Genomic DNA, 23697 nt, shown 5'->3' on the forward strand with positions numbered 1-23697 from the left:
GCTACAATTTTGACTTAGTTATTGTTTTTGGGTGAGCCTAGTACACTTCTGACTGAAACCATAAGAAGTTGTTCTACCACTGTCATGCTGGGTTGGATTGACAAGTAATTTACATAGTATTTAATGTGAATCAGAACAGAACACAAAGAAGTTGTTTAAATAGAACAGGCACATGCCTTTAATAAGACTGAAGAACTATCAAGCTGTAATATTCAAGTTCTAAATTCAAATACAACAAACTCTCGAAGGTTAAATGTAACAGTGATACTCAACAATGGTATTTTTCCACATGAACTTGCAAGCTGGGAATTTTCCCATCAACTCAATCCACAGAATCAAATTATCACCACTTTATCACAGTCTTAATCACAAAACCATTCATTACTATGACCCCTTCAAATACATCTCTATAATGCCAAATGTATTATATGTAATCCACAATACTCAACAAGTGATGCGTCATCAATCTTGCTTCCTATGAAAAACGATGCAAAATGTCTGCTTTCTCCAATGCGACATAATCCCTAGTATGTATAATGCCTACTGCTAGGATCATTTATACACCAACCAATGTTACAAACACATGAATTAAGATTCCAGGAGAAAGTTTTACCTAATTTACATTAAGTAGTAATATCTAGAATGGTATTTGCTCATTATCAAGAATAAACCAGAGGCATGGCTACTGGTAATAAAATAACCACAAAACATTCAATAAGGTACTACTGGTTAAATTTCTCTCAAACAGATGTGAATCTTTGATCATTTTCAGCAAATCCTCAAAATTCTTTTCCTCAGACATACCTGTAAGTGTTCTGAAGTGGGCAAAACTGTAGATTTTAAAAAATAGTCAAGCTAACCACTCTACAATTAAAACTTGTTCAGCGATTTTTTGATTATTTGTACAATGGCCTCAGCTGGCCATAGTTGTAGCCTAAAGTGAAGAGGATCTCATTATTAGCAGCATGCACACATTTATATGTAGGTCTATTGGTCTATTCACATTTTTCCAATAGGCAGCTTTTTAGTTTTTAAATGAAAACTGTTTACTAAGATGAACGTGGGAATCCTAAGATGTTTTGGATTTCAATACTCAGATAATTTATGGTATATACAGTACAGGTACACTGATGTACATTGTATAATGGTAGTCAACAAAACGTAAATCGGTGCACTAAAGCTGTCATATATGTACCTAGCTGGTTAATGGAAAGTTTACCATGTACATAACCACATTCACATCGGTCAAAAAAGTTACTTATTATCATGTAAAAAGTACATGGTGCAAAAATACAATAAAACATACCATAAATGCACCAGCAAACAAAAGCTAAACAAGTATATCCACACTAACCACAGAAAATCAAAGAAAACAAAATGTTGCATTGTTGTGGATAGGTTTATAATCATGTCAATTCCTCTTGCCATAATCACCACTGATCTGTTTCTTTTAGGTATGAAATTTGAACAATTTTTCCTCAAAATACTGGTAACTTCACAAATGATGTTTTATGTGTATCACAACTACTTATACATAATAAAGTCACATAATAAACTGCATAAAATAAGAATATGTGGACCATGATCCAACCACCACATAAATGTTGTTTCTGTCATATCTGTTCTAATAGCACTTAGTTATCTATGCACTGATAACCAGATTGTTATGAGATGAACTTTCCTCCTCAGTTGTCATCATGGTGTAAACATAATGCTCTGAGCAAGCCCTAAACAGTTGCTGCTAAAGAACAAAAGTGAATCAACAAAAAAATCTTTACTAGTTCTACAGTGTATAAGATTCACATATCCATTAACCAAACACCTTACAAAGAAGTAAAAATATTCTGCCCATTGATGTTGTCTGATACTTATAATATGAAGGGACAAACTCAGATCTAGAAACTTTACACATGTAACAAAAACAAACCCTGACTGGAACAGGTTGTAGTTTAGTTTTGACATACATTTGGCACTTTACTTGAAGACTAATTTATAGGGTGCTTTTGACTATAGTACGTTGAAGTTTCAAGATCTATTAGAAATTGAATGAAAATTTCTGGTCAGAAGATCTTCCTAACAACAACCATTTGCTAAGTACAGTTCTAATTTCACTTATAAGTCTTTCACAATGGACATGATGTTTTGCTAACGTTACTTTTTACCCAAATACTTTATTGTTCTTGGTAGGTAATGAATAATGAAAAACTTACAGTAATCAGGTTTTAATTTTAATTGTAAGTATAGCGTTTCAGCTGGTAATCTGAGTGCTAAATCTGTGCATATATACCATACATTTCAAGAACTAATTCATTGCATCTAAATGTACATAAGAAATATATTGTGAAAATATAACATCAAAGTATTTTGGTTCTGCCACAATGCTTATGATGTGTCAATTACACTGACATATATAAAAATACTTTAAGATATACAAATCACATGCAATTCACAACCTGGGAATTCATTGATTGTGTCAAAATAACAACCACAATGAACAAAGACAATCCTAGAACCACTGAAACATTACAATACATTTAAATATACAATGTATATATATATATATATATACTTTTCTCCTGTGAAATGTGAACAAGTGGTTGACAATGTCGTCAGAGGAGCATTATTTCCTTCAACCAATAAACATCTGTTTATACTCAATTATGGAAATATCACTTAGCTTATTCCACTACTAGCAACATATATATATATATAGATACACACACACACATAATATTTACAACACTATGAAATATATAATAAGTATTGCATATACATTCCTTGAGGCTGTACCACTGACACTGACTTTTAGCTCTCTATGAAGTTGGATTTGTCTCTCATTGATGGAAAAATACTATAGCCAAATAACGACGCCTGATACTGAACTTATATTATTTTCATGAACAGACAGGTAATTACAACAACATTAAACTGTCATTTAGCATGCAGAAATCCTACCCTGTATCAATAAAACATGTTCAGGCTGAGAAATGAATTCAACAGTGTTTCAAGTGCTCAGAAGCTACATGTATTCATAGTGTCTCACTAAAGACTCACTAAAGTCTCACTACTCTCAGGTTTAAGTAGACAAAATGGTGTCTGCATATGTTAGCATCTACGACTGTACTGTGTACCATAATGACATGAAAGACTACATTCAAGGCTTCTTTATCAATTACATCACATCTAAATAACTTAACACTTAAGGAAAGTATTTATTCAAATCATTTCTGTACAAAAATAACATTATAACATACAGGGTACTGATACAGACGATAGCATTTAATTATCGCCTTAATGCTATTAATTTAAGAGTTGGAATCCTATAATTTAATAATACAACGGTTAACAATGCTAAGGAACAAGCACTTGATATATACATGTACTTAGACCATCAAGCTCTAGAGGTTTGAAAGGGTGCATTTTACAGAAAATATATGTTATCATTCAGAGGTAACTGCAGCCTTAATATAAATATACAGAACTTCTGCAAGTACAATTTATTGCATCACACCTAACATTAAACAGAAAAAAACCCCAATAAGGAACCAAAAACAAACCACTCACTCAGCATAAATAATAAATACCAACTGAATACATAAGGAATCATAAAATTGCCAAAATACATACATGTACATATATCTTTGGTGTTGAAAGAATAAACCCATTTCTTTTATTTAAGAATATGACATCTAATAAATTACAGATATCAGTTTCAATGCATGCCGTATTGTATCAATAAATTACATTTTGTAGCAGATTTTGCTCAGCTAATTACTCCTGAAATGAAACAAGAAGATTATAAACAAACTCCTGTATTAAACAGCTGCATATTATTTTCACATATGCTTGGGAGTGTCTCTGACATGCATGGTATGCTGGGCGATTTCCTTGAAACATCTAATAACCACATGGAATATTAAAATATTCTTTTGTGTGATCAGGGTTTAATTCCAATCATACGACATTGATAAGATTCTTTTTCTTTTCGTACTATTTGTTTGCACCACTTGAAAAGACTTTTGAAACAGTACACTTAACTGTATTACCAAAGGTTTATGAAGAAAAAAAAAATATATATATATATATATGCAGTCTGAAGTAGTGAGATAATTTTGTGAAAGTCAGTTTATTCTAACTATATCTTCAGTATAACTGTATCACCCAGCCAGACACTTAACATGCCAATCACATTCACAAATCAAATCAAAATAATTTTTAAAATAAGACAGCACCTGGTCTCAATCACATTTCAATCTTACGATGAATGTTCAATATAAAAGAAAGCAATACATTACTGCATATACTTTCTCTGATATGCTGGCAAATAGTCTGATACACAACTGTAATCTAATATAATACAAAAGCAAAGACACTCTGAATGAACAGATAACATTTTGAAATTACTTTAAAACAAACAAATCGTAAGGTCAAAGTATATTTGATTCACAAGGAGTTGCATTGTTGATTACATTATCATAAAAATAATTTAGGTTAGGCATGATCAAACTTACATGATCAGTTTAAATAATAACCAGCCTTTTTCCAAGATTCCATAAGTTACAAATGAGCACGTAAGAAGTGTATAGTTTAATATTAGTGACATGAATATTTACATGCAGCCCACTGCCATATGAATATAACACCCTTTATCACATTCAGCCAATAACAAGACCCACTTGCTTTCAACAGTTTCATTTTAACTAGCCAAACTTATATAACAAATCAGATCTAGTACCAAGCTCATCAGCTCTGTTGTCTGTGCTTCTGCAGCCTATAATAATATAGTTCATATTAAGACTTTTATCTATGAGCCTTAGCAAAAAAGCTCAATATACAACTGACAATATCTAAATGTTAAATGACTTGAGGGGAAATATATAACAAAAACCAAAAACAAATAGCCTGAAAGGAACATGGTCATAAACAAAGCGTCACACAATTTGAACCTTTAAAAACTGAAGATGAAATTATTCATCTGGTTTGTATGATCTTTAGAATTGTTAATAAAGAGACAGTTGTCAAAACATGAACACTGGAATGTCCGTAAAAAATGGAATGTTATGATACAAAAAGAACTTGAGCCTGACTATAAGTCCTCTATAATATATGAAATTGATACCAATTTAAATCCCAAATGAATTTACATGTAGATAAGAACCATAAACAAAAAACACTGAATAAAAAAAAATAAACCATTAAATATATATAAAACATTAAGTGTCCACACATACATATAACCACTGTTCACATCAACATAAAAAGCAAATTAAGTACATTCAGAAAATAGATCTTATGTAAGAGCACTTCATGTCTATACAATTAGAGTTTCACCCCACCACCACACTTGTCTAACAATTTTACCTTCTTGTATAGCAGGATTACAACACATGAACTACCACAGAAAACGTTTTTGATAAATGCAGCAAAGCCATATTTTTTCAACAATAATTTCTGATTCTGATACAGCACTAAATGATGATAGTTGTATGAGTATGGTGTGGTGCTGAAATGTAACAAAAATAAAAAAATAAATCTTTAACTCAGCAGAAAATAGCTTTTACACTGTACTTTGCAAATATACCTTAAAAGACCAACAATAATCCACAATGAATAAAGGGATTTCTTCATTCATTATAATAAATAGGTTATTAATTTCATACTACAATGTACATCTATAATTCATATTGTGGCAATATTCTGAACTAGACTTGAGCCGTTTACATATCAAAATATTGAATTTACAAAGACAAACCATTTAACAATCGCACTGCCAATTAGCAGATGCTGCCAAGAATTTTGTTCTTTTTTTTTCACTTAACATTGTCTGATTTGTCTCATAATACAACATTTAAAGAAATTCCAGAACGATGAATAGAATTTAGTTGACAAACAATTAGATCTCAACCATTCATAACCTTTCACCGAGTTTTGTGAGGTGGATCTAGTCTTAATAAAAAAAACGGTCACATGACTGATGACCAGAATGTGAAGGTCCCTGTTAATGTCGTACTACAAAGGTCATAAAATTTACTCAAAATCCTTGGTGCAGCTTGTTTCACAGAAAGCGCTTATCAGGTACATCTTTGCTAGCCATTTGAAGAGCACACCAGGTAGCGGTTCGAGCACGTCTTGTTGACACTGACAACATACCAATACTTGTTGCCAGCCCAAGAACATCTGCAGAGAAAGAAGTAATTCAGTCAAGAATGTTTCTAAAATTTGAATTTTGTAAATAAGACTAACACTCCCTAAGCCCTAACTGTAATAGTGAGAGAGATCATCGCAAATTAAACTCAAGCACCCAGATTTACAGTAGCAGTTACAACTCCCGACAGGTTATCAAAGAAAAGACTACATAAACTTTTTACCTGTCTAAACTTTTACCAGTTTAAGCATCAAGACTGATGCAACACATAACGACCAGAAGTATTTAGATAATAAGCAGTTGTCATATAGAAACCAACAACCTGAGAAAGCACCAGAGCATCATCAATCCCTATTTTCAATTTATCCCATAAAGCTTCACATCATGCTACATCATATTTCTGATTTTTCTTTAATATAGCACATCTTTTGGTCTCGTAAGTCATGGGCAATCATGCTGTGGGCATATGTTATTGAGGATCAAGCATGTTGCCTGGAGCCTTTTAATGAGCTCCCAACAAAACTTTTAACATCTTGAAGTCTTATTTTCTGTCTTGTTATCTGCATATGCAGTACAATTGACAATTAGGGCACTAAAACGAAAATAGATTTGGTAGCCTTCCTAACTGTATTATTCTGCTTTACATGTATTGAAAACTTGAGTTCAATACAGGCAGTACTTATTAAAATAACCCCGTTAACATTTATGTTAACACTGCCTAATATAATGATATACATGTTTTTAACACTGCAACGTCATTAAAAATCGAGTTACATGTATAAAAGTTCATGGATAATAAAAAAAGATGTTTTACATACTTTTTAAACTGAAACTATTAGTGGTCTCAGAGAAATAATATTTTGGTCATTATTTTCATGTAAATCTCCAGACTAAATGGAGATATTTTTTTACATTCCATATAGGCTAATTAAATTGTAGTTATAACATCAAAATCTTTACATGTCAATGTCTTCAGCTCACTACATAAAACACTTATCTTTATCTTAACGTTGATTCCAAATACAAACGAAGGCTAAGTTATCAATTTTGTAATTTACTGTAATTAATATGCATTATGGATAATAATATCAATGATGGAACAGCCCCCCCACCCCCACAAACCCACCCGTGTTATTGCGCTAATGTGTACCTCTACAAGCAAAATCCATACATGCAGTATTTTCTTGAGATACCATATGTAGCTTTTACCATAACATATTGCTTTCGCTGTTGTTGGGCGTTCTACTAAATCTGTGTTACTTAGCTGTTAACATTCTCATGACCTGCACACACTTAATCTTGTCCCAGATATAATAACGCATTGTTTTAATTATTTTGCCCCATTTCCTCACTTCGAGGCAGATGGCCACGTTCTGGAATGTGTGCTCTGATTAATGGTACCATATTACATTAGTGTCTAATTGAAATCTACCAACATTAATATACTATCACTGTATTCAGATGAGAGCAAAGTACCAGTCAGTGTACACATGTCTGACAGTCAATCAGTTCCTTTGTGAAAATCTGAAAACCAGCAAGTGTAATATGGTAGTATTTACCTTTGTCATCAGGATGTCTTTGGCCTCCATGGTGATATCTATCTGATGCATTCATGATTTCTTCCTTCCTCATGGTTTGAACTTTTCTAATAGCTTCTAACCACTGGTCAAGGGATGTTTGGATGTTCACATGTACAGATTCAACCCTGAGTCTCTCCATGCGATCAACAAGAGTGATTATCTGACAAAAAAAGTATACATAAAGAAAAGCACAGCATTTATAGCAGTGCTGTACTCACTTGTAAATACATGGACAAATACAAACACCAAAAAGCATGCAGGAACAACAATAATGAAATAATTTTTTTTATTTCTTGAGGGCAACTGCCAAATTGATTCTTAACACTTCCCTGGGGCACAATAATAATACAGGAATATTTACCAGGGAGTAAGTAGTAAGAGTATATACAATTCCATAATTAAAATAAGAAGAAAGTCAATATATAGCTTAACTATCTGACTTCGGGTGAATTTAATGACTTATAATCAAAAGATCAAGATAAGCCACTCACACACTTCAAATACTGTGATTGACAAGCTTAAAGCAATGTTTGATGAACATGTCAATAAATCAACTTGACAACTGAATACATGTAAAATGTTACCTGCATCCATTACAGAAATAAAGTGGCATTAAATGGGACACAGACACAACGTAATTGAGAGTAACATTCACAGAGGTTAAAAAGTGCAACCATAGCAGGATCAACATGCATCTTGATCAAGACATGTTTGTATAAAACAGACATAGGACAAGTAAAATTAGCAGTCAAACAAGAGATTTGACAGCAAGCCTACCGAAAAGCTTGCCTGTAGGAGACACATAATGTAAAACTTAACGAATTGCTTGGATTCTTATTGGATGCCAATGCTCAGGGTATGATATTAGCTACACCTGTACTTTGTGAATCCCGAACACAAGCCCGCAAACAAAAACCTTTGCAGACAAAAACCCCGTCGTCTTAACTATCCGACAATTTAACAAACATGATGTTAAATATTTGACAAGGGGCATTCATATTACGTGACTTTGTGTTCCACCTCAAAAATTGTCATCAAAGTGTGTCTCACTCTGTCACTTGGTTTTCTTCTCATAAGTGTTGTACACTTACACTACGTTTTCAAAACAATATCGCCAAAAATGACTTTCTCTGATGTCTCTAATATTATTATCGAATGATATTTGTCAAGCAAATATAAATTTAATCTACCAGTATACTTGATTTGTTTGGATAAAATATTTCAGCATGGCATACAGGTTGTAGCTTACTACGATTCATAATATCACCTCACAGCTGCCGTAAGGTATGCATTTTGAGTCGGTTTACAGGCATCTTATGCAATTTTATATGTTAACTACAACAGATGGATTTCAAAATTTTGATTATTTAAAAATTTAAAACAAATCATATTATAGTTCACCAGAAAAATATTATTTCTGAACTGTCTTAAAAAAGAATAAAAAAAATTTATTTTTATAGGTTACTGTGGATTTTTTTTCTATTTTATATGCCCTACCTGGAGGAATGTGATAAATAAAATGCGTCCATAATCTTAACATTAAATCAGAAGCATTCCATACTAATTGCCTAAATTAAAACATATGTTGGTTGCATGCTTTTGAACATCTACACTCTGAAACACTGAAACAGGCACATTTGTTCCTTTTGTTTTCTGAGGCTGAGACCATCACTGTTACACGTATTTGAAATTAACCATTTTATTTAGATGTGTTAGGCCATCGCATGTAAATTCCGGGATGGGAACAATTGACATACTGTATAAATACTAGGCACTTTTCAGGAAAATGCATAAATGACAACAAAGAATTTGGGGGGGGGGGGGGGGGGGGGGGCTCTCAACAGTTGAGGGCAAAAATGTTTTCCTTTGGTACAATGTTTGGTTGAGAGGTTTCCCTCAAACCGGCAAAGCAGGATTCTTTATATCTTTTAGCAAAAACTAAAAATGACTACATACGGCCTTGTCTTTACCATGATGTCATTAATGGTAGAAATTAATTATTTTGACACAATATTGACACACTACCACAGACTTCAGGAGCAGACTGTGCTGAGTGTTTACTAAAGGAAAAGATCACATAAAAATAAAGTGAGCTTCAGGTGAAAGACCAGTGAAAAACTCTCTATAAATATATGAGGGGTTTTTTGGCATCATATCACCTTTCTAGCTCGCCTTACAATGTAAGAAGAGGTATTGTGAGAGGGAGATCAGATGTTGTCGGTGACGAGGTCAGTGTTCAGTTTGGTTAAAGTTTTTGGCCAATCACAGGGTTGCAGTGGCCATCTATAGTACACAGATAGCCAATTGTTGATAGTGATTTGCATATCAAAGACCAAGGAACTCTTTTTACCTCACAGTTCAACATTTTGCTCAGCTATTCACAGGGTTGCAATTGCCTCCCACAGTACATGGATTGCCAAATGCAGTTCGCAATTTGGATGAAGACCTCGGTGGTAAATTTTTGCTCCCCACAGTGCCTTTTACCACCACAATGATTAACAACACCGTAACATATGAATGTCACTGCTCTGCAATACTTACACATGTAATAAACAGTGATAGTTGTGACAGTATAATAATTTTGTTCTTTCTTTTTGATTTAATGGCAAGATAGTGCTAAATAATTAGGGGATAATAGCTGCATACGAAAGTGTCAATGATTCTGACTTGGGGGGGGGGGGGGGAGGGTAGAAATCAATATTTGAATGTACCACAAGACTTGAACATCATACAGTTTTCCAAACTGCTCAATCAGGCAAGCCACTGGAATTCTCTGAATGCCTTGCTTTTGTTAACATTCATGTACAAGCCAATTTTTTGTGAACAAAATTAATATAATCTTTCAACTGTAGGAGCTATTCCAACATTAAAAACTGTCTTGCAGAGTGGGAAAAATTGATCATGACACTAGAGTACCCAAACACCAGTTATACTGCATACTTCATAAAGCCCATCATAGAATTCCGACATTCAAATGCATTCTAAACAATACATGAAAGTTCTTTTACGCACAGATTTGAGTTGACTGTGGTGCAGAGAAAACAGAGAGACAACTAGATACTCAGTGGTATATGGTTACTTTTACATATATGGTTTTCAGCTGTCCATCCCTATTTTTATTCAGCTTTCTTCAAATTTAAAAAACACTATAATCCTGTCCTTGGGCAGGGAATTTGTGGATTCTGCTGGACTTGGTGACAATTTAAATTTGCCGACAATGCTGGTGTAACCAATTCACTGTCTAACTTTCGTTGAAATCTGTCTTCATATAAGTAAAGCTAACATTATCTTGTCAAAGGTTGGTGGTTTCCACTACCCATAAAATTGATTGCTATCTTAACAGTGAAAAATTCTGGTGTATGGTATTTGTGTATGGTATTTAACAACCATTAAACAAACAAATACTGAGCTGAGTGGGCTGGGCTGATCAGTCCATGGGCCAACCGAACCCCTTTATGCTGAGTCTCAAAAGTGGTAGATGTTTTGTGGCATGGCACAGCACTGGACCTGGATTACTCAACTATAAGGAGGGTGCCCCAATCAGGTGGTGGATATGTGGAAGAACATGACAGGGCAATGCTGAATTTTGCACAAAAACAAGATGTAACAGATATTGAGTGTAACTAAATGTAAGTCAACTAAGAAGTTTGTGCAACTACAGCAAAAAAGAATAATCATTTTTTTCCCTACAAAAACTATGCTTTATTTATCTTTGTAGTCTCCTGAAAATCATGGTGTATGAAAATATATTCATCGTTTTGGTGACTTTGTAATTTTCTCTTCAAATGAGATACATGTATATTAAAATATGGATAATACAAAAATATCCAAACTGAGTTTTGTGTTCTGGTTGTAAAGTGGAACTATTGCATCTGTTTTTAGCTGAGCTTTTGGACAAGTTACAGAGAAGTGTTGTACTAAGCCAAACAATGGCTTTCAAGGAGTGGCAATGGCAAAACAATGAAATTCAAGGAGTGTTCCAGGTTTTTTTTGTCATTTTCAAGGCTAGTTTAAACATACCAGGAGCAAATTATAGACTATACTTTACGCCTGAATTATAGATGATTGAATCTGCATGCATGTATATTGAATAGTTTACTTCCCTTTGCAAGAAATGTCTGCCCTTCACCTCTGTACTGCGACACAATCTTTGACCCAGCCTTGGTTCAGTAAAAAAATGAATGCCATATATCATTACGCAGGGCTTCCTCTGGGACAGTATTTTTAGTCTTTTTTTAACCAGTAACTTTAGCCACTCATCAGATTTTGTAGTAAATACTATTTTTCTTTAGCCATACTTCCTTAGCGACCATGGCTCTTATAGGTTTCCTTCTGTAATTCATTCTGATCTGCCTTGGTGTAGCTGCTAGAATCAGTTTGGTCTCTTCCAGCTATATCTGGAGTTTATCAAACGTTACATTTAGAACAACTGCCCTCAAAATAATGGACCAATGCTTGGCAGCATGTTTTTGTTTTTTAGGAAAAAAAAATCAATCTTTTTTTCAACCTATCTGTAGGATCCTAGTAAAATGTAATTTCCTATATCAGAAAAATTTGTTATGAAATTAATTTGTAAATTCAGTTTTAATAAAATGCAACATTATGATCACTACATTGGAATAACACGGTCTGACAGGAGAAAACCAGACGGCGTACACATTTATGTAATAGCACATACCCTGAAACATATAAGTTACTTCGGATCCCAAAATAAATAGTTTATTAAGTGTAAAGTTTAAATTTTTAATGGGAGGTAACTTCATTTACAGGTGTAACTCGACCTTGATTTATTTCTTTTGATATATATATTTTTTTAAAGATTGGCGATGAAAGGCATCCCCAAAAATGCCATGATTCTCTTTCCTTATGTAACAAAAATGATTTCACGCGTTATTTAATGTAAGTTAACTTGCAACAATGCTGAACCCCCTTTGTAGATTTCTGTCAAGTAATTGCCATACAACTGTTGTTGTTGTTGTTTTGCCGAGATGAGGCCGTTTGAAATGAAAGTAAGTGGATTATTTTCATAAGAAAAATTGCGAAAATGTGCCAAAAAAAACCACAAAACTCTCATGGTAGATTTTGTATAATGTTTGTATTTTTTCTTAAGTAAATAAATTTGTCGCCAAAAACATTCACATTTTTCCAAATTTTATGGCCATTTCCAAAAATTGTTCTAAATTTGTGACAATGGCAAGTGCAGCAGAAGCCCTGATTATGAGAGAATTATCAGCGAGGTCCCAATACAGAGACTCTGTGGTCAGCTGATAATATTTAAGTTTGGGACAAACTAAGATTTTCAAGGATTTTCCAGGAGTATTTGTCTTTTTTAAGGACTTACAAGTACTTGAAAATGAAATTGTATTTTTCAAGCACTATCAAGGAGTTTCAAGGACTGTGCGCTATTACCTGCACTGATGACAGGCCCTTTCCAGTGAGGGCAGGCTGGCTTGAGGTGCAGGCTTTGTGATGGCAGGCTCAAAAAAAAAAATTATGTTACACCACTGATCCCGGTGCTTCTAACCAAGTACAATAGCTCCTCCTATCTGCACTTAGTGACTTAAATGCTCTTGATGATGAAAATGTTAATGGTAAGGGCAATCCAAGGTCTATCAACATTTTCCAAAAATTTTATTGTAAAAAATATAGCGAACAAGGAAATCCTTATACTGGTACAGATTTAAAATTATGTTTATTTGATGCATCAAACATACAGGTTTGTGATGAATAAGTTTTTATTAGAAGTTAAATCAGTTGGGGGTTTCAACCAAATGGATGCTATATCATAGAAAAACATGTAAATTTTATTTTCAGCACTTTATACTACACATTTTCCTGAAAATGGCCCATACATATATATATATATAAGATTTATATTTTTATAATAGGAAAAAAATCTAGCACAAGCTGTTAGTTTTCAGAAAAGACTGTAATGTAGGGCGCGCAGTCTGTGTACTGTATAGAGATATCCAGCTCTTTCCTATGTCATCAAAAATCATTCGAATACATGGGGATTGAACAAGTTAGAAGGGTTCTATAGATTGCACACATGTATTGAAATCTGAAACGTCACTTCAGGGAGAAGGCTTTCTCCAACAACTTATGCCACTTACCATAAACACTTAATACTGATCGAGGGGCTTATGTCCATTGGGGATTTTGTCTGCGGTGCTTTTGTCTGCAGGGTTTTAGTCCACTGGGGCTTTTGTCCATGCCACATACTTTGTACTGGTGAACTAAAGTCTGAGCATAAGTTTAGCTCACACAGAATTGCTATGAGCTCTGAGGAAGCCACAAACTCTGACACCAGCGGCAGTTGTCATCACTTGGAACATTGCTCAAAGGTTTCCATACCCATTACCCCAAGCATGCTAAAGCTGACATGGGTCTGGCAGGCTTGAGTGAGTTATCTTCAGCTACAGATCTGGATTCATCCAAATTCTGCATGAAATTGATACCCATTTGACCGGCGAAGCCCATTAACAACTTTAAATAATCAACACATATCACAGATGCAGGAACAATGATTGAAGGATCAATGTACAGCAAGATAACTGTTAACCTTGATTCCATCTTTGAGTAAAAATTTGTTTATGATGATAATAAGGGGAGGAAATCAATCTTACCCTTGCATGCTCCCGGAAAGAGTCAATTATTAATCTGTCAACTCTTGATGGGTTCGGTGGGAGTCTTGGTATTGGCAATGTATTATTACTGGTGATCTTCTTTGCTGGATTTTGCCGTGCAAGCTCTGCCTCAGTCTGAAAAACACCAACAATTCCCACATATTGCACACTTAATGACAGAAATACATGTACAGTATCTGTACTACAAAAATACTGTGGTGCAAAACCATCTATCACTCAGAGTGTACAATAAAACTCTCGCACTGTATCATGTCAGATATAGAGTGAACCAACTTTACATGTGCAAACAGGGACAAACCACTTTGGCTGTCATATGACCTAGCTCTCAAAATGTCAGCCCCCAATTCAACTGGCCATAATTATCAAAATGAATTCAAGGGAATTACTTCAATTAATTGGTTATTTCCCTTTACAAAGAATTATCTCCCTTGACAGTAAGTTGGCCTCATTAATTTCAGCACTAATGCACATGGGACGATGGAAAATAGCGGCGTTTTCTCTGTCAGTTCCCCAATGAATACTAACAGAAGCAAATTGGAATGATATAACAGCTTTAATTGAACTTGATACCTTCTGTCAAGGGAGGTAAATCCTTGAAAAGGGAAGTAACCTATGTATTATGAAAAAAGTTGATAATAAGTCCCACATGAAACAAAACTTTAAAGTACTATTCCTAACAAAAATTATACAAATTCCCCAAATCATTATCTGAATGATTCCTCTTCAAAGACAAGTTATTAAGTAACATTTTCTGACTTTCACTTTCATTAAATTAAAGCTGTTACATTCCTTACCGCAATCGATACACGGTGCCTAATGGTAACAGTCAAACATATGTTTAAATCCTTGTTGAGTATAGCATTACAGAAGCAACAACAAAAAAAAAAAGTATTTGGTGAAGAAAAGTGTACATAAGTATCATATGCAAAATGTTCTCGCCATGACAATGATACTATAGGCTATATTGCTGCCTTCAGGTATATGCTGTGTTGACATCTGGTCCCAATTTCACAAACCATACTTAAGCCTGTTTGAGCTTTCTAGCTTCAAACCTTTTCAAGTTACACAGAAAAACACAACACTCAAACATTTAGAGAAAAATCTGATGCCATGAATTTTCAAAATTCAAAAATCTGAAACGTGCAAGTTCGGAGAATTGAATCACTGTACCTGTGTACCAAATTTAAGAATAATTGGCTCAGTGGGCAGACCCCTAGTCAGTATTTATGAAAGGTATGGGGGATGAGTGTCATAGCTAAAATAGCTGAGTGTCTGCGAACCCACCTGCTGCCAAGAATTTTGCCATCGCTGGAGGCTATGTTGCGATTCAAGTCCAGTTTAGATCTAATTTAAGTCATAGTTTAAATATATGTCAATATTAATACCATGTAACCCATAAAGCTCTGCCAATGATAATAAAAAAAAAGCATATTTTCACAGATACTGCATAAGTATCGCTTATTAAATTTATTTCTTAAAGGGAAAGTTTTCTGTTGGTCAGATGGTGAGCTGGAAATGGGCGATAACCCTGTATAGGCAAAACTGTGTAACTTTTAAACTTTTAATGGCAGACGCAAGCAAAATAACGTCCTTTTTCCATGCCAAAATGATTCCAGTCTACTCTAGAAGCATTATTCATTCACCAATGGAGGCGCTTATTGACGAGGTCACAGCACAATTTGAAGTTCAGAAGTCAACAAAAAGCCACATGGGAAAGGTGCTCTCAGATAATACACAGGCGAAGTGGTTTAAGAATTAACCATGGCTAGTTATTCAAGTTGGACATATTCACAGCGGCCATTCACCAAAAAGCAGAGCAGAAATTCAAGAGAAAAAAAATCATTTTGCAAAACTTGCAAGGGACAAAAGAAAGCCAACGTTATGGCCACTGTGGGCTCGTCAAATATCTAGATCTCAACGATAAAAAAAAATGAGAGTAGTACTGAACATAAAGACGCCATTAGGTTTTTCCTGAAGCGTGCAGCTGAATCATCCACTACTGTCGAAATTTTCAGCAGTGATAGTGACAACAAACTGACAGAAAAAGTAGGTCAAACGGATGCAGCAGTGTTTAGAACAGTTTATTATTGTGCAAAGGAAGGTCTACCCAGTGAGAAAATTACCAGCCTCCTGGAATTGCAGACATTGAATGGAATAAAAATTGGCTACAAACATCTGTCATGGGACACTCTTTCAGACATTCAAAATAGCATAGCTGTAGTGCTGACTAAAAGTCTGCTTCAGAGAATAAAATTTTCTAATGTTTTTGCCCTTATGGTTGGTGAACCACAAGATATAGCAGTTAACAAGCGGTTAAGTATTTGCATTCGACATGTGGGCAAAAAAGGTATTCTTTCAACAGAGTTTTTGTGTAATTTAAAAGTTGATGAAAGCTATAATCACACACCACATACATGAGTTTTTGTCAAAACATAAACTTGATATAAAGAGATTTGTAAGTTTGGGAACTGATGGGGCTGCCGTTATGCTGGGGCGCAGAACTGGAGTAGGTGTTCAAATAAAGTCAAATATTCTCCATTTCTTATCCACAGCCACTGCATTGCTCATAGGTTAGCCCTCGCATGTGATGATGCCCTGATAGACATTCCTGTTCTTGAAACGTTTAGATCTAAATTGAATTCTTTGTTTTATCTGTGTAACAACTCTGCAATTAAAACCAGAAAGTTAGAACAAATTGAAAAATTACTGGATGACCCATTGTTAAGAATGGAGGAGCTCACACTGTCCAGTGGCTCAGTATAAGAAATGCTGCGCAAATGGCATTTATGTGCTATCCGTCTGTGGTAGCAGCACTGTGTGAGGTAGGCACATCTGACCCAGTACCTATGGGTCTGTACAAATACTTTGATGAAGTCAAAACGTCATTACTTATTGCTTTCATGCTTATGTTCACACAAAACTGGCTGTCCTGAGTTGTAAAATGCAGAGGGAAACTCTACTACTCAGTGAAATAAAGCCTCTGATGGAAGGGACATTAGGTGGACTAAAGGGACTGAGTAAAGGTGGTGCTAGGTTCAGGGAAATGGAGGAGGCCCTAGATGAAGACTTTACACTGAAGCAAGTTGAACTGGGAAAACTGAACCCAAAGCAATTGTCAGACTTATCTGGCCTTACTGGAAAGTATGTTCAGAGGCTGTCGGAAAACATACGCCTCCAAATGGCAGAGCCAACTGACACTCTTTACGACTTTGATCGTGTTCTATAGCCAGGTACATTTGCAGTCAATGTAGAGGAAGTTGATCTAGCAATTAATGAGTAAGAGTGAGTGAGTGCTTGGAGTTTAACGTCGCATTTCATATGACGACGAAGGAATCCTTACAGTGCATGTAATGTGCCTTCTTGTTGCACTGCTCTTTCATCTAGTGCTGCTTCACTGAGACCCCTTACTGGAGGAAAGTAAGCTGCCCTGCCCGAGCCATTATACTGATACAAGTCAACCAGTCAATGCACTATCCCACTTATACTGAATGCCAAGCGAGTCACACCTAAAGTCTTAGGACTGACCCTGGATCTACTGCTCCCAAAGTGGACGCTCTACCAACTGTGCTATCGGGGCCGGTGACCTGGCAATTTAACGGCTGGGCAACATTTATGGGACAGCCAAAAGGTCACAGTATACGATAGTGAAATAGACATACGCACTGAAAGAACTGAAACGAACTTGAGAGTGAATGGCCTACATTGAAAGCAATGTTAAATAGAAGTTAAAAAGACCTCAAAACAAATGAATGAATGTGCTGGTTGTGCATAATAAACTTATGCCAAACATTTGCAAGCTGTGTGAGATCGGCTTGTGTTTATATCTCACAACTGTAGAGTGCAAACGTTCTTTTAGCACACAGAATCAGTTAATGTCTTGTATTAGGGCCTCAATGAATCAAAGATAAATTGGACGTTTTAATGAAGATAAGTACGGTTGGGCCCAGTTTGTCAACCATACCGGCCGACTGGGCCCAAACCAAACAACAAAAAATAACTCCATTTGCTAGGAAATAAGCTGATGATGTATTTAAGATTTAATAAGTACACTGCATGCAGGGTTAAAAATTCACCCTTTTTTTCAAACATTCATGTAAACATGTCTCGTTGTGAAATTAAAGCATGTCAGTTAATTTGTGTGAACTGTTTATTTATGATTAATACTTTTCGCCGGTTTGCCAGTAATACTTTGATATAAGCCAATACTCCTTTGTTGAAATTCGGAGGAGTTCTGTACAGCCAAAATTATTTATCTAGAGCACCGCTAGTCAATTCGCTCATCAAACTTTATTCATTATTTAAATGTCTCCAATGGTATCCATTTAATAATCATTCATGTCGAGAAAGAATAATCATTTTAAAAAAAAACTGAGCACTTTCAGTACAGTTCCCAGCCAAAAGGGCTAGGAACCCTAGAAATAAACGTTTCCAAACAGCATGGTATGCAAATAAATTTTTGCCTAAAGCTACTTTCAATCTTTTTCAGGAATGAAGTTAGAAGATTTACCTTTTTTCTTTCCTTTTCAATAGCCTTAAACTGTTCATAGCATTCCTCAAGTTTGGAATGGAGCTCATTTGATGGACCAGTCCTATTTGAAAGAAAAGTGTATAAAAATATACATGTACCCTAACTTACAGAGATACCTCGAGATACTTAAAACATCTGATAAATTCTGGTATTAAAACAGCATGAAAAATACACCAAAAATACATAACTAAGCAATCTAAAACAAATCTTTATTATTTACCATAAATTTTAAAACAGTTGCAATCACCAAGTCTTGCTTTGAGCACTGTCTGATTCGCAGTCTAGTTCTGTTACTAGGAGATGGTGGTACATGTTAGTAATGCCCCGTCAACTCTTGACTACAGGTTGCATGACACTGCACAGTAATCAGAAAACTGTATCTATTTGATTTTTTATCTATGTTTAATGCACTCTTTAAATATATTAATTTCAATGATTATTGTTTAATGATACACCCACTCATTCCCAATTGAAAAGAGTGCCAGGAGTAAACAACCTTTGCCAAATTACTGGCAACCTTGTCAACATGTCACATATGGATATGCGTATCGGTACCAAACCGTACATGTATATCTGGCACTATAAATACAAACCTTGGATGTCTGAATCCTGGATAAACTTGTCTTAGTCCAAACACTGAATATGGCGGAATATCATAAAATAACTCTGGACCATAGAAAGCAGGTGGAAGCTGGAGGTAGGGATCAACACAATACTCAACTGGTTCTCCATAAAATGCAGCAGAGTGGGGCCCAAACATTGAGTTAGGAAAGTGTGCAGGAATCTTTACCATAGGTTTTCTTGGAAAATGGCCAGCAGGAGTACACAAGTCTGCTGGAAGCTCACCAAAGCAACGTTGGCGAATACCTTCTGTCTGATGATTTCTGTTAGCAAGGTTAGTTGCATTCATATCACATTCCCCTCTTCGCGCTGCCAGCTCATAAGATTCTCTCATCACTTCAGAGGGTATTTTGCCGCATAAATTAGACTCTTTAGGTAGGTTCTGCCATTCAGGTCCATTTCTTTGAAGCCTTCCTGACAGTCTGCTCTGCAATAGAGTCCCTTCAGCCATCAGTTGATTATATCCCTGTGACCGCTGGCTTCTCTGTGCACAGTTGAAAGCATTGTTTTGGTGGCTTGCTGTTGTTACTGGTTGTTTCACAGAGTCTTCTGGTAATGTGCAAGCACTTGGATTTGACCAGCAATGAGCTTGACCACTTGAGGTACTTGTCAAGATTTGTATGGGATGAGCTATGTTTTTGATCTGACCAGGATGGTGTCTTTTCTCTGGAGTCATCATTTGTATTTGGTAATCTGGCCTGCTACATTCAATTGTTGACTTGTGGCGTTCTTGTTCCAGGCAATGTTCTTGAACTGAATGAGGAATGTGAAAGGTGTGATTTTTCTGAGATGTTGTATGTCCCATAATTGCTTGCTGGCCTTTAGCTGCTGATTTGGCAAAGTCAGCTGTATTATAGGAAGAAACTCCTCTTCCACTTATGAAAGACATTCTGGGATTCTGAGCTTTATCACCGACATGCTCACATGAAGGAGGTTGTGTAATGAGCTGTGGGCATTTCGTTCTTCCAGGCATTTGACGATTTGCTGTTTGAGATGGGGGAGACGATATATGCATTTCATTTGAAGAAAAGCTATTTATTAAATGAGCACTTGAAGATATGCTACATTTTCCATACAGAGAGTTACTCAAAGATAAGCTTCTACTGTCGTCATTAGAATGCTGAGAATGCGAAAGAAAATTGTTGTAGGCATCTTCTGGTGTTTGTTGCAGGTTGTGGTCTGAGGCATCCTTTGCAAAGCAAGGTAAACCATTTTCCATGATATCTGTCATGCTATCCTCCCAAAGCTTCAAGTTACGAGGATAAGAGACATCCAATGTAGAATGTTGTTCATTTCTAATGGATGGCAAGTTCTCTCCTCCATTTGACCAAACACTAGCCAAATTAAAGCTTGGAGACCTGAAAAACAAAAGTACATGTCATGTGACGAAGGTAATATTACAATTTGCCACCATGGCAGATTCTGATCACTAATTTGGATGTTACAGGTGTAGAGTAATAGGTAAACAGACAAAAAACTTACATGTAGAAAAACACAACTGAAAACAATGATTGCTAACGTTTAGTAAATGGAAAATTAGATTTGGTAGGAAGACAACCAAGAGCTTGCCTCTATGAGACACAATAATGTAAAATAGTAGGATTTATGTGAAGAATATCCTTGAACACTACACTACAGTATTATCATTTTATACCATATCACTGAATCTAGTAAACAAAAGACAATTCAGTAATGGCATGTACATGTAATGTTAGCCAAGTGAAAATTTATATAAATTCTAACCAGACAAAATAGATCTAAGGTTTCCTAGAAGCAACTTTTATGAGGGTACACAGCTTAGTTTTCAAAATGCTTGAGTAATGGACAAACTTACAAGTAAGCAGTATTCAAAACTTAATCGTATAGCATTAATTTCACGGATATGTAAGTATCTATCTGTTTTAATATTTTACCTGGTTAAACACGAAAACTTATGACTTCAAACCAAAAGCTATAGAGAACATACCCATCAAATGAAAAAATGTCTGAGTTACACTGGGATGCGGAGTCTTCACTACCATAGAGACTGTTGGAGGTGAACAGAGAAGAATCTTCCTGATCATCAATTATTCGGGCCACAAGATCATCCATTGCTGTAAAACGGTCGTTGGCAATATTGGAATTTGAATTAGATTGGTTATTATCACAATCATATCCAAACAAGTTATACTGCATATGCTGTTCAGAGGGACGAGACGCAGAAAACTGGCAAGGCATTGAGTTAATGTTGTTCAGGTACCACTCTGCACAGCCCGAGTCTCCCCTAGTTCCATCCATATCCTGGCTTGAAACTGGTGCCATGTCAAGTGGACAATGATCAAAATACTTTTTCTGAAAGCAACAAAAATTAGAAAAAAAAATCAACAAATCTCTTCTTCTCAGACTATAGGGGTCAGTGTTCAAAAATTTAAATGATGACTTCAAATTGAACCGAGGTTATAAAACTGTGCCATGAAAATTTTCATATTTCAGACACATAAAAGATTAATTGTTGCATTTTGTTCACTTTCATGATGCTTTACAATGATATAAATGGAATCCAAAACATGTATATGTACACTGTTAAATCATAATGGGTGACCTTAATTTTTATAGATTTCATCACTCTGAGGAGCTTAAAATATCAAACAACTTGAACTCTGCACTACTCAGTAAATATATGAATTAAAAGTATTTCTACGATACAAACCTCCTGACTGTCTTCTACTGTCTACACTAATTACGGCCAACCCAGCAGAGCTCAACTTCTGATATCATATGCTCAAATTTTGACTTTATTCTTTATCTTGTGATATTTTCAACTCACAACGCACAGGTATGCAGGTCATTGCGTACATTATTACCTAAACTCAGAAAACATGCATGTTTGTCCCCATGCCAATTTGATGTGTACAAAAGGAAAATTTCTGACTATCATTTTGATCAGTTGAGTATTGTGGGTTTTGAAGCCTCCCCCACTCCATGTTTCCATTGTAATTGTATGAATAAATTCCACTGAACGAAATGCATTAGAGGTCGAAAAGGTTGAAGATCATTTTACAGACTCAGAGTGACAGCCACATATTCACAAAGCCTTTAATGCATGACCACTGTATATTCATTCATGACTCCAATACAGCTTGAAAGTGATGTCAACACCAATTGCACACATTATGTGTTTCAGTCAGTTTAGACTGACAGTCTTGGTTGTTACTTCACTGGACACAGTGTGTGCCAGGCAGCCTTTAATACATTAAACTGCAATTTGCGCCGGTTAACAGTTTGCAATATTATATAAGATGTCAGCTTTAACTGAGTTTATACAGGCAGTGATAATTACTATGGTAAAGTAAAAATATATTCCATTTGCTTCCTCAAACGGCCAATCAAACAAAAAGAAATCTATAATCAGTCAAATGAAAAACTCAATTTCCTCCTGAAAGTGTTGGTCGGCATATGGAAAGATGACTTCTATGAACCTGTGGTAGATATGATTGTTTCCTCTTAATTTCAACCATCCACTGCGTCCTAATACCTGTATATCAAAACATGTCTTACCTGGCCATTTCGCAATCCTATGTAATTCTCATCCTGATCAAGTTTTTCAACAACAAGCCTGTCACCCCCTCCTTCATGGAAATTGCCAATTGAGTTTCCATACTGAGCTGGAAGAAATGGCTTTGCCCCAGGATTATATTTAAATTGCTGCAAAGACAAGAAACACTAACCAATGAAGAAAGACAAAAATGTTATGATTCAAGCCAAAAAATATAACAACTTTGTGACTGATCAGTTTAAGTCATTTTTTGTGGATATTTTTTGATGTCACGGCATCATCTGATGTCACCTTCATGTATTTCAAGCTGGCTGACCTCTCCTCATGTACAGCTCAAGGTCAGTCCTATTAAACTCCATGAGCAAAATTTCGTGTACCTCAAATCCTTCCAGAAACCTTCAACAAGGTACAAGCTGGATGTTTGCAAGACAGATAGCTGACCATGAAATCCAATTTCCGGAATACTGTTGGCAAAGTAACGAAGACCTGTGGGAAAAATTTTCCAAATTTCACATGCCATGATGGAGCTTGTCAAAATTTCAAATTCAAAACATGGCATATGTTGGTTTGACTTGCTTAATTCAAAAGTTTATATGCCTGGATTTATGATAGAATATGGGTTACTCAGCTGTGGAACTCTC

At 35.4% G+C, this 23697-nt stretch overlaps 1 protein-coding gene across 1 annotated transcript; it reads right to left on the reverse strand.

Annotated features, from left to right (window-relative positions):
• Positions 1–151: 151 nt before the first annotated feature.
• LOC135461901 (uncharacterized) lies at positions 152–22910 on the reverse strand. The gene is made up of 6 exons (XM_064739182.1): positions 21488–22910; positions 19494–20879; positions 18880–18961; positions 14352–14486; positions 7705–7885; positions 152–6177 (listed from the first exon to the last, which is right to left on the reverse strand). The coding sequence occupies exons 1-6, from the start codon at positions 21820–21822 to the stop codon at positions 6056–6058; spliced, it is 2241 nt and encodes a 746-aa protein (XP_064595252.1). The 5' UTR covers positions 21823–22910; the 3' UTR covers positions 152–6055.
• Positions 22911–23697: the final 787 nt, after the last annotated feature.

Source organism: Liolophura sinensis, chromosome 1 (genome assembly GCF_032854445.1).
Source record: "Liolophura sinensis isolate JHLJ2023 chromosome 1, CUHK_Ljap_v2, whole genome shotgun sequence".
Taxonomy (NCBI): Eukaryota; Metazoa; Mollusca; class Polyplacophora; order Chitonida; family Chitonidae; genus Liolophura; species Liolophura sinensis.

Coding starts and splice junctions, on each gene's coding strand:
- LOC135461901 (XM_064739182.1), bottom strand. CDS start 21,822: ATGGCACCAGTTTCAAGCCAGGATATGGATGGAACTAGGGGAGACTCG. Junction 18,962..19,493: donor CCAGGATTCAGACATCCAAG/GTTTGTATTTAT, acceptor TCTTTCAAATAG/GACTGGTCCATCAAATGAGC. Junction 6,178..7,704: donor AAGACATCCTGATGACAAAG/GTAAATACTACC, acceptor CTTTCTCTGCAG/ATGTTCTTGGGCTGGCAACA.